The following is a 17,321-nucleotide window of genomic DNA, read 5'->3' on the forward strand; positions in this document are numbered from 1 at the left end:
CAGTAACAAATCTATCAGCCCGCCTCTGAATTGCTTCTATTACCTCCCTCTATCCGACCTGACAGGGATCCCAAACACTCGAGCAGTACTCAAGAATAGGTCGTACTAGTGTTTTATAAGCGGTCTCCTTTACAGATGAACCACATCTTCCCAAAATTCTACCAATGAACCGAAGACGACTATCCGCCTTCCCCACAACTGCCATTACATGCTTGTCCCACTTCATATCGCTCTGCAATGTTACGCCCAAATATTTAATTGACGTGACTGTGTCAAGCGCTACAATACTAATGGAGTATTCAAACATTACAGGATTCTTTTTCCTATTCATCTGCATTAATTTACATTTATCTATATTTAGAGTTAGCTGCCATTCTTTACACCAATCACAAATCCTGTCCAAGTCATCTTGTATCCTCCTACAGTCACTCAACGACGACACCTTCCCGTACGCCACAGCATCATCGGCAAACAGCCGCACATTGCTGTCCACCCTATCCAAAAGATCATTTATGTAGATAAAAAACAACAGCGGACCTACCACACTTCCCTGGGGCACTCCAGATGATACCCTCACCTCCGATGAACACTCACCATCGAGGACAACGTACTGGGTTCTATTACGTAAGAAGTCTTCGAGCCACTCACATACTTGGGAACCAATCCCATATGCTCGTCGTACCTTAGTTAGGAGTTTGCAGTGGGGCACCGAGTCAAACGCTTTCCGGAAGCCAAGGAATATGGCATCCGTCTGATACCCTTCATCCATGGTTTGCAAGATATCATGTGAAAAAAGGGCGAGTTGCGTTTCACAGGAGCGATGCTTTCTAAAGCCGTGCTGATGCATGGACAGCAACTTCTCTTTCTCAAGGAAATTCATTATATTCGAACTGAGAATATGTTCGAGAATCCTGCAACAAACCGATGTTAAGGATATTGGTATGTAATTTTGAGGATCCTTCCTTCTACCCTTATTATATATAGGCGTCACTTGCGCTTTTTTCCAGTCGCTCGGGACTTTACGTTGGGCAAGAGATTCGCGATAAATGCAAGCTTAGTAAGGAGCCAATGCAGTAGAGTACTCTCTGTAAAACCGATTGGAATCCCATCAGAACCTGGCGATTTATTTATTTTCAACCCATTCAGCTGCTTCACAACCCCAGGGATGTCTATAACTATGTCCTCCATACGGGAATCTGTACGAGACTCAAACAGCGGTATGTTTGTACGATCCGCCTGCGTGAAAGATTTCTCAAATGCTAAATTTAAAATTTCAGCTTTCGTTTTGCTGTCTTCCGTTGCCAGGCCAGACTGATCAGTGAGTCACTGGATGGAAGCCTTCGACCCGCTTACCGATTTTACGTAAGACCAGAATTTCCTTGGGTTTTCAGCAAGATCTTTTGCTAAGGTATGACGGTGGTAGTGGTTGAATGCTTCGCGCATCGCTCTTTTTACAGCAGCACGAATCTCTGCTAACGTTTGCCTGTCCTCACTCTCCCGATCTTTCTTGTACCGCGAGTGCAACTGCCTTTGCTTCCTGAGCATTCTCTGAAATGCGCTGTTAAACCACGGTGGTCTTTTCCGTCCATAACCCACTTTTTGGGCACATACTTGTCCAATGCGTGATTTACAATGTGTTTAAAATTTGCCCATAATTTTTCCACGTCCATCGTACCGGAAGTAAATGAAGTCGATTCATTTACTAAGTGGGATGCTAACAACTGCTTATCTGCTCTTTCTAGTAAGAATACTGTCCTAGCCTTCTTGACCGACTTTTTAACTTTCGTAACCATAGTCGTAATGACAACATCATGATCACTAATCCCTGTCTCAACACTGACACCGTCGATGAGGTCTGGTCTGTTCGTGGCTACTTGCCCAACGACGCACAGTACTCACATCAACACAATCACCATAAACTGCTTTCATTCTCTGATGACTCTCCTGTGGGGTGGCACATTCTGCTGTCAAGAATTCTATGACTGCACTTTGCTTAATTCGCAATGACAGGGCGCCCGCGCAGGGTTCCATACTTTACACTGTAACAATACAACCGTTCAATGCTAAGGCTTCCTGTCAACTGGGTCTGTAGAGAAGAGGCTAGGGAACACCAGTAACTGCCGCAGGCAAATGCTTTTCAGTCAAACCTCGTATGATATTGTTTACTACTACCATAAGACAAAAACTAAGGAATTTGCTTGAAAAAAATCTATGTTGTCATCAAAATCTTCTCTCCGATCCGACACTAGTTTCGGGCAAATAAATCGTTCGTGCTACGAAATTGCAACATTCTTTTCTCATAATTTCATGAATCAGTTCTCTTTGACACAATATTCATAGCTATTTAAGGGGGTTTCAGCAGTACTGCTAGTATGATCTACATGCCGCTGCGCATTAGCTCAGCGTCATTACCTACTGAGATCTGGACTTGTTTCCACCAGAACGTCGTTATCGAAAATTACTCATACTGCTGGCACATGAAATTAGTAAATTCTGTTTACAGAACTGACATCTTCATCTAGCCAGTATAGTGGGTGGACAAGTTTTTATTTTCCGGAGATATTGTAGTTGCCGCAGAATACACTTAAATAGCTCACCCTCGTCCGCGTCGCAGCTGCCGCATGTTCTACATTGACCTTATGAGTCAATGATTGGTCAAAGCAAATGTATTTTAAGTGCATATGACTTTTATATGGTTATCAACGGAGATACACTTAGATATGTGAAATACCAGTTTACATTTATTTCAAAGTACCCGTGAAGGTATTAGAATATAATTAAACTAGCGCCTAATATGGCATAGTCCAGTCAACGTAGGAAAGTTAAGGAAAAAAATTGTGTAGTCACAAATTTTTGTACCTTGTTAGGAGGGCATGTGATGAACAACATTCTGAAAATACTGACCGGTGGGGTGTGAGCGTTCGGGTGGGGAAGGTGGAGTTAAAGGTCACTTCTTAAAAAATGGCTCAAATGGCTCTGAGCACTATGGGACTCAACTGCTGTGGTCATAAGTCCCCTAGAACTTAGAACTACTTAAACCTAACTAACCTAAGGACAGCACCCAACACCCAGCCATCACGAGGCAGAGAAAATCCCTGACCCCGCCGGGAATCGAACCCGGGAACCCGGGCGTGGGAAGCGAGAACGCTACCGCACGACCACGAGATGCGGGCTCACTTCTTAAAGCATTCCTTGAATGTCTCGAAAACCGCGGCTCCTACCATAAGTGTTTCCCAAGACCAACTTTAACTGCAATAAACTGCCTATAAAAAACTCCTATTCATTTTTTCTCTAGGACTAATAGTTTCCGTGTTGCGAAGCGACGGAAAAATCGCATTTTACTAAAAGTAGTTAGTTAATGGTACAAAATTAACATTAACTGTTAAATGAAGTGGGTTAAGCAGACATATTAAATGTTTGTACCACTTATAGCCGCGGCAGAGCCGAGTTAAGGGATAAATTGTGATCTGGTGGTGTGACAGGGCGTAGGAAGTGTGGCTGGATAGTAGAAGTGGGAGGGAAAGTATGACGCCAGGTTGTGGTCATGCATTTCCCTCCTTCATAGTTATGCAAACTGAAGAGCAAGCAGATGATTTCCCACACTGCCTACCCCACAACGTCACAAAATGGAGCTACAGGATGTTTCACAACGTCATACTGACCCTCTGGGGCGCGTCATGTTAACCACAGGCGACGAAGTTTGCAGGCATGACGTGGGAAGTTTATTTTCCGCAAGAAGTGCATTAACATTACATGGAAGACAGATGAGTTACTGATATTACTAACCCAAGAAACAACTATGGACAGAATCATCGTACATTTCTGCATACTGTTCTACACTACTAGAGAGGAAATAGTAGCTGTATCGTTTTTCCGGATAAAGCAACTTCTTTCATCACGAGCGCTGCTCGATTTTCAGTTCATAAACAGACTAAACGTTTGCAGCATTTCCTGCGCAATTCTCTTACATGATAAGAAAAACAAATAACTTCTCTGATCTCGTGTTTTTATATTTGAGTTACTTTCAGTTAATTAAATGATTACTAATCTGATGTCGATAAGTGAGATTTTATGTAAAATATGTTTCTATAAGCAATGGACGAGAAGCGTGTAATTTGTTTTATGTTGTCAGACAGGAACTGGATAGGTAAGTGTGCTGCTGACTACCGTTGTCAGCATATTGTGTAGCCACGTAATTGTTTTGTAGTCGCTTTATGGTGAATTAGTGATTGATCAGGAAGATACTTCCCTTCACTGAACATTAATTACGTTACTGGCAGAATGCATACATCCCCTACATTCAGAAATAACTGGCACTTGTAGAGTAGGCTGCACTCACTGGAGCCATTTACCACACATGCACACTGTATCTTTCAAGGTAGGTGTCAATATATCTGATGCAATGAGACTAATCATGTTCAAGTCTAGAACAGTAATCTGTTGTATTCCGTTGCCTAACTTACGATGGGATATCTGAAGTTTCATAATACCTTGGTGACCTTCTTGTGTTGCAGAGGGAGACCATATAAGCCTTTGGGCCTCTTCAGATGTTGGGAGAGCTGAGGCTGGGGTGATACATTTAACACCTCTCATGAACTGAAACGCATTCCAACCAATGACAGTGGAGACAATGAAATTGAGATTTTCTGACACATCATTGAAAGCGTGTCGCACTTGGGACAGGCTCTTTAGTGTGATAAACAGCTGGCAGCTTTAGCTGTTCAATATTTTTACATAATAGTTGACTTAGCAACAGCAAATTAGCACTCATTTAATAAACTGAAAATAACTCCACTATTTAAATACGAGTTCAGTGGAGTTATTTTGTCTACTCACATAAAATAACTGGACAGGAAATACACTGAGGTGACTAAAGTCTTGGGTTACCGCCTATTTTCATGTCGGAATTCCTTTTGCCTGGCGTAGGGCAGCAACGCGACGTTGCACGGGCTCTACAAGTCGTTGGAAATCCCCTGCAGAAATATTGAGTCATACTGCCTCTATAGCCGTCCTTAATTGCGAAAGTGTCGCCGGTGGAGGGTTTTGGACACGAACTGACTTCTCCATTATGTCCCGTAAATTTTCGATGGGAGTCATATCGGGCGACCTAGGTGGCCGAACCATTCGCTCGATTTCTCCAGCATGTTCTTCACACCAATCGTGAACAGTTGTCGCCCGCTCATATGGATGGCGTATTGTCATCCACAAAAATTCCGTCGTTGTTTGGAAACGTGACGTCCATGAATGGCCGGCCGCGGTGGCCGTGCGGTTCTAGGCGCTCCAGTCCGGAGCCGCGCTGTTCCTACGGTCGCAGGTTCGAATCCTGCCTCGGGCATGGGTGTATGTGATGTCCTTAGGTTAGTTAGGTTTAAGTAATTCTAAGTTCTAGGGGACTGATGACTACAGCAGTTGAGTCCCATAGTGCTCAGAGCCATTTGAACCATTTTAGTCCATGAATGGCTGCAAATGGTCTCCAACTAATCTAAATCCAGAGGACCCAGTCCATTCCATATAAAATACTACCCACACCATCATGGAGCCACCACCACCTTGCACAATGCCTTGTTGACATCTTGGGTCCATGTCTTCGTGATGTCTGCGCCACACTCGAACCCTGCCATCAGCTCTTACTATCTGAAATAGTGGCTCATCTGAGCAGGCCACGGTTTGCCATTCGTCTAGGATCCAGGCGATACGATCAAGAGCCCAGGAGCGGCGCTGCAGGCGATGTCATACTGTTAGCAGAGGCACTTGCATCGGTCGACTTACTGCCATAGCCCATTCACGCAAAATTTGGCCGCACTACCCTAACGAATACGTATGTCGTACGCCTCACATTGATTTATGTGGCTATTTCACGCAGTGCTGCGTGTTTGTTAGCACTGACAACTCTATGCAAACGCAGGTCCATTCCGTCTTTAAGCGTAGGCCGTTGGCAACTGTGTTGTCCGTGGTGAGAGGTAATGCTTGAAATTTGATATTATCGGCACACTCTTGAAAGTATGAATGTCGGAATATTGAATTCCGTAACGATTCCCGAAAAGGAATGTCCAAAAGAAATCCGTTGGAATTCGATTACTCGATAAATAGTACAATTCTCAAGGCTGTCAATTCAACAAAGTACCTGGGTGTTAAAATTACGAACTTCAGTTGCAAAGACCACATAGATAATATTGTGGGGAAGGCGAGCCAAAGGTTGCGTTTCATTGGCCGGACACTTAGAAGATGCAACAAATCCACTAAAGAGACAGCTTACACTACACTCGTTCGTCCTCTGTTAGAATATTGCTGCGCGGTGTGGGATCCTTACCAGGTGCGATTGACGGAGGACATTGAAAGGGTGCAAAAAAGAGCAGCTCGTTTTGTATTATCACGTAATAGGGGAGAGAGTGTGGCAGATATGATACGCGAGTTGGGATGGAAGCCATTAAAGCAAAGACGTTTTTCGTCACGGCGAGATCTACACTCCTGGAAATGGAAAAAAGAACACATTGACACCGGTGTGTCAGACCAACCATACTTGCTCCGGGCACTGCGAGAGGGCTGTACAAGCAATGATCACACGCACAGCACAGCGGACACACTAGGAACCGCGGTGTTGGCCGTCGAATGGCGCTAGCTGCGCAGCATTTGTGCACCGCCGCCGTCAGTGTCAGCCAGTTTGCCGTGGCATACGGAGCTGCATCGCAGTCTTTAACACTGGTAGCATGCCGCGACAGCGTGGACGTGAACCGTATGTGCAGTTGACGGACTTTGAGCGAGGGCGTATAGTGGGGCATGCGGGAGGCCGGGTGGACGTACCGCCGAATTGCTCAACACGTGGGGCGTGAGGTCTCCACAGTACATCGATGTTGTCGCCAGTGGTCGGAGGAAGGTGCACGTGCCCGTCGACCTGGGACCGGACCGCAGCGACGCACGGATGCACGCCAAGACCGTAGGATCCTACGCAGTGCCGTAGGGGACCGCACCGCCACTTCCCAGCAAATTAGGGACACTGTGGCTCCTGGGGTATCGGCGAGGACCATTCGCAACCGTCTCCATGAAGCTGGGCTACAGTCCCGCACACCGTTAGGCCGTCTTCCGCTCACGCCCCAACATCGTGCAGCCCGCCTCCAGTGGTGTCGCGACAGGCGTGAATGGAGGGACGAATGGAGACGTGTCGTCTTCAGCGATGAGAGTCGCTTCTGCCTTGGTGCCAATGATGGTCGTATGCGTGTTTGGCGCCGTGCAGGTGAGCGCCACAATCAGGACTGCATACGACCGAGGCACACAGGGCCAACACCCGGCATCATGGTGTGGGGAGCGATCTCCTACACTGGCCGTACACCACTGGTGATCGTCGAGGGGACACTGAATAGTGCGCGATACATCCAAACCGTCATCGAACCCATCGTTCTACCATTCCTAGACCGGCAAGGGAACTTGCTGTTCCAACAGGACAATGCACGTCCGCATGTATCCCGTGCCACCCAACGTGCTCTAGAAGGTGTAAGTCAACTACCCTGGCCAGCAAGATCTCCGGATCTGTCCCCCATTGAGCATGTTTGGGACTGGATGAAGCGTCGTCTCACGCGGTCTGCACGTCCAGCACGAACGCTGGTCCAACTGAGGCGCCAGGTGGAAATGGCATGGCAAGCCGTTCCACAGGACTACATCCAGCATCTCTACGATCGTCTCCATGGGAGAATAGCAGCCTGCATTGCTGCGAAAGGTGGATATACACTGTACTAGTGCCGACATTGTGCATGCTCTGTTGCCTGTGTCTATGTGCCTGTGGTTCTGTCAGTGTGATCATGTGATGTATCTGACCCCAGGAATGTGTCAATAAAGTTTCCCCTTCCTGGGACAATGAATTCACGGTGTTCTTATTTCAATTTCCAGGAGTGTAGTTGACTTAGCAACAGCAAATTAGCACTCATTTAATAAACTGAAAGTAACTCCACTATTTAAATACGAGTTCAGTGGAGTTATTTTGTCTACTCACATAAAATAACTGGACAGGAAATACACTGAGGTGACTAAAGTCTTGGGTTACCGCCTATTTTCGTGTCGGAATTCCTTTTGCCTGGCGTAGGGCAGCAACGCGACGCTGCACGGGCTCTACAAGTCGTTGGAAATCCCCTGCAGAAATACTGAGTCATACTGCCTCTATAGCCGTCCTTAATTGCGAAAGTGTCGCCGGTGGAGGGTTTTGGACACGAACTGACTTCTCCATTATGTCCCGTAAATTTTCGATGGGAGTCATATCGGGCGACCTAGGTGGCCGAACCATTCGCTCGATTTCTCCAGCATGTTCTTCACACCAATCGTGAACAGTTGTCGCCCGCTCATATGGATGGCGTATTGTCATCCACAAAAATTCCGTCGTTGTTTGGAAACGTGACGTCCATGAATGGCCGGCCGCGGTGGCCGTGCGGTTCTAGGCGCTCCAGTCCGGAGCCGCGCTGTTCCTACGGTCGCAGGTTCGAATCCTGCCTCGGGCATGGGTGTATGTGATGTCCTTAGGTTAGTTAGGTTTAAGTAATTCTAAGTTCTAGGGGACTGATGACCACAGCAGTTGAGTCCCATAGTGCTCAGAGCCATTTGAACCATTTTAGTCCATGAATGGCTGCAAATGGTCTCCAACTAATCTAAATCCAGAGGACCCAGTCCATTCCATATAAAATACTACCACCACCTTGCACAATGCCTTGTTGACATCTTGGGTCCTTGTCTTCGTGATGTCTGCGCCACACTCGAACCCTGCCATCAGCTCTTACTATCTGAAATAGTGGCTCATCTGAGCAGGCCACGGTTTGCCATTCGTCTAGCATCCAGGCGATACGATCAAGAGCCCAGGAGCGGCGCTGCAGGCGATGTCATACTGTTAGCAGAGGCACTTGCATCGGTCGACTTGCTGCCATAGCCCATTCACGCAAAATTTGGCCGCACTACCCTAACGAATACGTATGTCGTACGCCTCACATTGATTTATGTGGCTATTTCACGCAGTGCTGCGTGTTTGTTAGCACTGACAACTCTATGCAAACGCAGGTCCATTCCGTCTTTAAGCGTAGGCCGTTGGCGACTGTGTTGTCCGTGGTGAGAGGTAATGCTTGAAATTTGATATTATCGGCACACTCTTGAAAGTGTGAATGTCGGAATATTGAATTCCGTAACGATTCCCGAAAAGGAATGTCCAAAAGAAATCCGTTGGAATTCGATTACTCGATAAATAGTACAATTCTCAAGGCTGTCAATTCAACAAAGTACCTGGGTGTTAAAATTACGAACTTCAGTTGCAAAGACCACATAGATAATATTGTGGGGAAGGCGAGCCAAAGGTTGCGTTTCATTGGCCGGACACTTAGAAGATGCAACAAATCCACTAAAGAGACAGCTTACACTACACTCGTTCGTCCTCTGTTAGAATATTGCTACGCGGTGTGGGATCCTTACCAGGTGCGATTGACGGAGGACATCGAAAGGGTGCAAAAAAGAGCAGCTCGTTTTGTATTATCACGTAATAGGGGAGAGAGTGTGGCAGATATGATACGCGAGTTGGGATGGAAGCCATTAAAGCAAAGACGTTTTTCGTCACGGCGAGATCTATTTACGAAATTTCAGTCACCAACTTTCTCTTCCGAATGCGAAAATATTTTGTTGAGCCCAACCTACATAGGTAGGAATGTTCAACAAAATAAAATAAGAGAAATCAGAGCTCGAACAGAAAGGTTTAGGTGTTCGTTTTTCCCGCGCGCTGTTCGGGAATGGAATGGTAGAGAGATAGTATGATTGTGGTTCGATGAACCCTCTGCCAAGCACTTAAATGTGAATTGCAGAGTAATCATGTAGATGTAGATGCGTCTAGCTCAAATTACCATTCTGTGTTCAAAGTCTGTTAATTCCCGACTTGCGACAATAATCACGACGGAAACCTTTTCACATGAATCACCTGAATACAAATGACTGCTCCGCCTATCTAGTGCCCTTTTATGCCTTGTGAATACTATACGATATTTCTTACAGGAAATTTAATGCAGTTTAATTTTGTGCTGAGAAACACTTTCGCTAAGCCGCGGTTTTGGAGATGTTCAAGAAATACGTAAAAATTGAAGTTCAAAGACACCCCACCCCAACGCTCACATCCAACGTGTCAGCAATTTCTAATATGCTGTCCATGACACTCACTCTTACCACTGCACAAAAGCCTGTGACAGCAGGATTTTTTCCCAGACTAGACCTCTTTTGGTCTTCGTTGACTGGGTTACAATAGAAAGAAACGCGATAGAACTAAAGGAAACTCTATGTGAATGTGAGGAAAGCTCTTCTTATGTATCGTAACACATCAGAGTACAGAAGTGGTGACCTAAAGCATGTACTGACTCAAAATACACTGCAAACTGCTGCAAAAATGTCTGTGACGGTTGTGCGATGAGAGCAACCTAGACAGATACAAGTAAACAATCGTCAGATAAACAATATCCCTATTATTTCTGTCTGTGTATTTCGACCTGGTAGAGATCTAGCCAAATTTAACATATTTATATTACACTGAATGAGGTATTTCAATTCGTCTGTGAAATTTACATAACTTGACAATTTACAGTCCCTTGGTGATACAGCTTTTCCAGGTAGTTCATGAGAAGTAGTGCTAAGGAAATGAAGATCATAAACTCTAAATAAATTAGTGGAGTCTTTGAATGGAAACACCTCTCATCCTAGTGAGGCACCAACGCAAGGAACAGTTTTCCTCGTATGTCTCATGGAACAGTTCCACGGATCCTGTGGGCGTATAAAGGCCACCTACAATGTAAAGTACTTGAACAGTAAATTCAGTAATTTTTGTTCCAGCTGCTGTGAGACTTACTTTTATATTGGAGATCAAAGGAATAAACGGATATTCCATGAAATAAGTAACGTATAAGCCAAAATATTGGGCAACATACAGTTCTAATACATATTGACGGAAAAAAATCGCAATACCAAAGAATAATGAATGAAGAGAATTGAAGTTTTGGGAATACATTTGTCTAGACAAAGTATTTAAGAGATTAGTACCGCAAGATCACAGGTTAATATAAGAGTGAGATAAGTCATTGCAAATGTGAAACAATGGTATATTAATAACCGGTGTAACCACCAGAATAAGAATGCAAGCTTGCAAACGTGCATGCATTGTGTTTTAGAGGTGCCGGATGTCAGTATGTGGGATGGAGTTCCATGCATGTTGCACTTGGTCAGTCACTACAGGGAGGGTTAATGCTGTTTGTGGATGACGTTGGAGTTGTCGTCCAATGATCTCCCGTATGTTCTCCTTTGGGGACAGACCTGGTGATCGAGGAGGCCAAGGAGACATGTCGGCACACTGTGGAGCATGTTTGGTCACAATGGTGTTATGTGTACGAGCGTTATCCTGTTAGAAAACACCCCATGGAATGCTGTTCATGAATGGAGCACAACAGCTCAAATCACTGATTGACGTACGAATATGCAGACAGGTTGAGTGGGATAAAAACGAGAGTGCTCTTACAGTCATACTAAATCGCACCCCAGACCATAACCCAAATATACGTCCAGTGTGCCTAGCAGGAAGACAGGCTGGTTGTAGGTCCTCAACTGGTCTCCTTCTAACCACCACACGGCCATCACTGGCACCGAGGGAGAACCGCTTTCATCACAAAACACAACAGACGTACATCCTGCTTCCAACGAGCTCTCGTTTGACCCACTGAAGTCGTAAATGGCGGTGGTTTGGGGTCAGTGGGTGTCACGCTACAGGGCGTCTGTCTCGGAGCTATTCTTGAAGTAACCGATTTATAACAGTTCGTTGTGCACTGTGGTGCCAGCTGCTGCTAAAACTGCTGCTGCAGATGCAGTGCGATGCGCCAGAGCCATATATTGTTGTCAGTGGTACAGGCAACCCGCTCTTCCACCAATGTACAAAGTAAATTAGATGAAAAACAAGAAACAGATTGTGGGTATATGTATACAGTGAATTTAAAGCTTTTTAAAGATGAAAAATAAACTTGAAGTTTTGAGATGTACCATAGATGACTTACTGCACTGGTAGTTAAAAACAGTAATAATAAAAGGTAAAATGAAACACAAGAAAGCCGGCCAGGATGGCCGAGCGGTTCTAAGCGCTACAGTCTGGAACCGCGCGAGCGCTACGGTCGCAGGTTCGAATACTGCCTCGGGCATGGGTGTGTGTGATGTCCTTAGGTTAGTTAGGTTTAAGTAGTTCTAAGATCTAGGGGATTGATGACCCTAGAAGTTAAGTCCCATAGTGCTCAGAGCCATTTGAACCATTTGAAACACAAGAAACGCACACTTAAAACATTAAAAACCTGTTGCCGGAACATTGATATTTGAAAGAAGCACTAGCTTGGCACTACAAACAGGAGGGATCTTCCATGGGATAGGGAGTCAGTTCTTGAAGGGGAAAAGGTTGACCAGTGACGAGGGTAGGAATGTGGTGGTATAAGGACACAGGACTGTTGCATTGCAGCCGTGGGGTAAGAGTAGCTATTGGAACAGAAGAGGGATAGGAGTAGAGGGGAGAATTGGTGACGCTAATGGTTATTGGGAAAAGAGAGTTGTGTGTAAATAAGGACAGGAGGGGAAAAGGGGGGGTAAGAAAATGTGTAGAGCGGAGGGAGAAGAAGCCCTAATAAGTTGTATTGGGTGGGGTGGACTTATAGCTGGCAGAATGGGTAAATGTCGGGGCAGAGTTCAGGTTCTGGGAGGGGGAGATGGTTAAAGTTCCGTTGGCAGAGCATGTAGAGGGTGGGTAAGTGGAGGGTTGATGGGAGCTGTTGGTAAAGGTGCGGTAGCATATGAGAATTGGAAAGTGGAGGGGAAAGGATAGGATTATTTGAGACTAGTTTGCAGATGGTGTAGATTGCTTGGTGATGTTTAGTGTGAGTGAGGAGAGACGGGAATGTGGTGAGTTGCTAAAGGATCCTTGTGTGGGTAGGTAAACGGATGTAGAAAGTGAGATGGAGTGCATGGAGTTCGAGGATCTGGAAGGTTTTATAGAACTTGGGAGGGGCAGATATCTATGCAACATTTGCATAGCAAGGGATGGGTTGGATTAGGGATTTGTACAGGTGGAGGGCAGTGGAGGCTGTAGTCCCCATGTTCGTTCAGTTAGTAGTTTTAGTCTAATGTAGGTTGGAGTTTAGCAGGGAGTTTTCCACATTAGTTCAAAAATGGCTCTGAGCACTATGGGACTTAACATCTGTGGTCATCAGTCCCCTAGAACTTCGAACTACTTAAACCTAACTAACCTAAGGACATCACACACATCCATGCCCGAGGCAGGATTCGAACCTGCGACCGTAGCAGTCCCGCGGTTCCGGACTGAGCGCCTAGAACCGCTAGACCACCGCGGCCGGCCCTACATTAGTTGCCAGTCAGGTTAGTTCAGGGTATATTAGTGTTAGTTAGCTGGATGGGACGGCCATAAAGGTAAGGTAGAAGTCATGGAGGCGGAAGGTGTGGGTGCTGTGTCCTATAATTATTGCATGAGTTTTGGAGGATTTAATCTTAAGGAGTCATTTTTTACACCAGGAGTTAAACAGATTAAGGTGGACTTGGAGGGATCGTTGGGATTTCTGGAGCTTAGAACAGAGGGCGAGGAAAGCGGTGTCATCAGCATACTGATGGAGGTGGATGGGAGCAAGTGGTTTGGTTATATCGGCAGTGTAAAAGACGTAAAGGATAGGCGAGAGAACGAAACCTTGGGGCACTGCTGCAGTGGGATGGAAGGCGCGGGAATCCGTGTTGTTAACAATGACACAGGATGGGCGATTGGTGAGAAAGGATGCAATATGGAGGACATAGTTGATTGGAAGTGCATAAGTTTGCAGTTTGAAAAGGAGACCGGTATCCGGTACGCAGTAGTATGCTTTCTCTAGGTCAAGGGAGACAAAGACGACGGATTTACGATCGTTGAGCTGTTCGGATAGGAGACGGGTGAGGTTCAGGAGTTGATCATCAGCAACGCTAACGAACGTTACAGCGTGTATTTAAAGCAAACTTCATTCATCATCTTTCAGATGTAGGATCATGCCTACCATCATTCGTTTATGTCGCATAACTCTTTCTTGGTGTTGCGTTTTTTCCCGTCAGCGTCTTAAATTGTCTGCTTTGTAAAACCTCAATGTCACCATTGTCATCTACGGCACAAGCCATGGAACCATTTTCTGTAAAAATAAAAAAAATCATATTCACGCAATAGGCATTATTTTTGAAAACTACAACTGGTAACACGTTCGTAACATCGGAAGCTGACAACGCAGAGAACTCTCGCCGGTGTTTCACGAATTGTCTGCTGACTTTAATTACCGTTGTTACCTCCACGAACGAGATCTGTATTCAGTTCTCCCTCTAAAAAATTTTAGACATAAAAATATGGTTTCAATTTAATTACATTTCAGCTGCGAAGAGATTTCCTCAATGAATACGGCCCTCGGCTGGTATTAATTAATACTTGACGCGTAATTATTTTTGGCTGTAATGTATCTGCGCGGGGTAGCGACACAGATGTGGCCGAAATACGTCGGCCAACAAACTTTCTCTCTAAATGAAAAAAAAAAGTTTGCTCTGGAACTCCTGCTGCAAGTTTTTGGGAGTTCATTTCCAGATGTCGTATTTCATAAATCACTTCAGTATTTAATAAAGTGGCGGTACTCTCTTTAATAACGTACGACGCTTAATCTAATTGGAATTGCACGTTTTTCCGTCGTTCTAGCTTTACTGGACAGACGGTAAAAACCGAATCATTGTAAGATTACTTGAAATAAAATCGTACGAAATAATCGTATTTCAGGATAGCGCTAGTAGAAATTCTTTCTTACTTCAGGCAAATGCTTATGTGGTTTCACTAAAACGGCCAACATCGTTCCACAAATTGCTCCCTCCCATTTCTTACGTCTTATTCCACTGAGTTAGACTACAGGCAGTTGTGATTTTCAAGACAATACTCAAAACAAGACAGAAAGAAAGCAATCAGTAAAATAGCTCCCAAGAGATTGATGTAGATTTTCAGACGTCTAGACTCTACCTTCTCATAAGTGGTCGTAATGAATTGGAAGAAATGGAATCAGTTAGAGGTCTTCAAGTATGAAGCGCCATTGCATCTTCAGAAACTCTGTAGAAATGTACACAACGACCATGACAAGGAAATCATACAAATGTTCATTTAATTCACTAACCAAATTCAGTAATTTAAACAGCCGTGGTTGTAGACTTAACTATCAAAATTGAATGTGGTTTCTCTCTGTTGGTAACAATGTCTTCGACATTTTTCATTAATTAACTTCTCATGGTTGAGATTCACAGTCATATAATATTTCTTAAAAGACATCATAGTCGCCGTTGACCGTTTAAAATATTTATTGTTACTATTGCAATTTCGGACTTATGACCATTTTCAAGTAATACTGCAAAGTCAGATGGTTTTATATTCTGACAGAATGTGACTTTGCAGTGTTACTTGAAAATGGCCATAAGGCCGAAATTGCAGTGTTGTTGTTGTGGTCTTCAGTCCTGAGACTGGTTTGATGCAGCTCTCCATGCTACTCTATCCTGTGCAAGCTTCTTCATCTCCCAGTACCTACTGCAACCTACATCCTTCTGAATCTGCTTAGTGTATTGATCTCTTGGTCTCCCCCTACGATTTTTACCCTCCACGCTGCCCTCCAATACTAAATTAGTGATTCCTTGATGCCTCAGAACATGTCCTACCAACCGATCCCTTCTTCTGGTCAAGTTGTGCCACACACTCCTCTTCTCCCCAATCCTATTCAGTACCTCCTCATTAGTTATGTGATCTACCCATCTAATCTTCAGCATTCTTCTGTAGCACCACATTTCGAAAGCTTCTATTCTCTTCTTGTCCAAACTATTTATTGTCCATGTTTCACTTCCATACATGGCTACACTCCATACAAATACTTTCAGAAAAGACTTCCTGACACTTAAATCTATACTCGATGTTAACAAATTTCTCTTCTTCAGAAACGCTTTCCTTGCCATTGCCAGTCTACATTTTATATCCTCTCTACTTCGACCATCATCAGTTATTTTGCTCCCCAAATAGCAAAACTCCTTTACTACTTTAAGTGTCTCATTTCCTAATCTAATACCCTCAACATCACCCGACTTAATTCGACTACATTCCATTATCCTCGTTTTGCTTTTGTTGATGTTCATCTTATATCCTCCCTTCAAGACACCATCCATTCCATTCAACTGCTCTTCCAAGTCCTTTGCTGTCTCTGACAGAATTACAATGTCATCGGCGAACCTCAAAGTTTTTATTTCTTCTCCATGGATTTTAATACCTACTCCGAATTTTTCTTTTGTTTCCTTTACTGCTTGCTCAATATACAGATTGAATAACATCGGGGAGAGGCTACAACCCTGTCTTACTCCCTTCCCAACCGCTGCTTCCCTTTCATGTCCCTCGACTCTTATAACTGCTATCTGCTTTCTGTACAAATTGTAAATAGCCTTTCGCTCCCTGTATTTTACCCCTGCCACCTTTAGAATTTGAAAAAGAGTATTCCAGTCAACATTGTCAAAAGCTTTCTCCAAGTCTACAAATGCTAGAAATGTAGGTTTGCCTTTCCTTAATCTTTCTTCTAAGATAAGTCGTAAGGTTAGTATTGCCTCACGTGTTCCAACATTTCTACGGAATCCAAACTGATCTTCCCCGAGGTCTGCTTCTACTAGTTTTTCCATTCGTCTGTAAAGAATTCGTGTTAGTATTTTGCAGCTGTGGCTTATTAAACTGATTGTTCTGTAATTCTCACATCTGTCAACACCTGCTTTCTTTGGGATTGGAATTATTATATTCTTCTTGAAGTCTGTGGGTATTTCGCCTGTTTCATACATCTTGCTCACCAGATGGTAGAGTTTTGTCAGGACTGGCTCTCCCAAGGCTGTCAGTAGTTCCAATGGAATGTTGTCTACTCCGGGGGCCTTGTTTCGACTCAGGTCTTTCAGTGCTCTGTCAAACTCTTCACGCAGTATCGTATCTCCCATTTCATCTTCATCTACATCCTCTTCCATTTCCATAATATTGTCCTCAAGTACATCGCCCTTGTATAGACCCTCTATATACTCCTTCCACCTTTCTGCTTTCCCTTCTTTGCTTAGAACTGGGTTTCCATTTGAGCTCATGATGTTCATACAAGTGGTTCTCTTATCTCCAAAGGTCTCTTTAATTTTCCTGTAGGCAGTATCTATCTTACCCCTAGTGAGATAAGCCTCTACATCCTCACATTTGTCCTCTAGCCATCCCTGCTTAGCCATTTTGCACTTCCTGTCGA

General features: G+C 44.5%; 2 protein-coding genes across 2 annotated transcripts in view; both read right to left on the reverse strand.

The window, feature by feature from the left end:
* LOC126249709 (cadherin-like and PC-esterase domain-containing protein 1) overlaps positions 1–17,321 on the reverse strand; it is a 116,408-nt gene that overhangs the window by 62,592 nt on the left and 36,495 nt on the right. The window lies entirely within an intron of this gene.
* Positions 14,163–17,321, reverse strand: part of LOC126249385 (cadherin-like and PC-esterase domain-containing protein 1) — a 301,898-nt gene continuing 298,739 nt past the window's right edge. The window contains exon 6 of the mRNA XM_049951038.1: positions 14,163–14,189. Within this exon, the coding sequence (XP_049806995.1) occupies positions 14,163–14,189 (27 nt within the window). The remainder of the gene's footprint in view (positions 14,190–17,321) is intronic.

The sequence above is a fragment of the Schistocerca nitens genome, chromosome 3 (genome assembly GCF_023898315.1).
Source record: "Schistocerca nitens isolate TAMUIC-IGC-003100 chromosome 3, iqSchNite1.1, whole genome shotgun sequence".
NCBI classification, from domain to species: Eukaryota; Metazoa; Arthropoda; class Insecta; order Orthoptera; family Acrididae; genus Schistocerca; species Schistocerca nitens.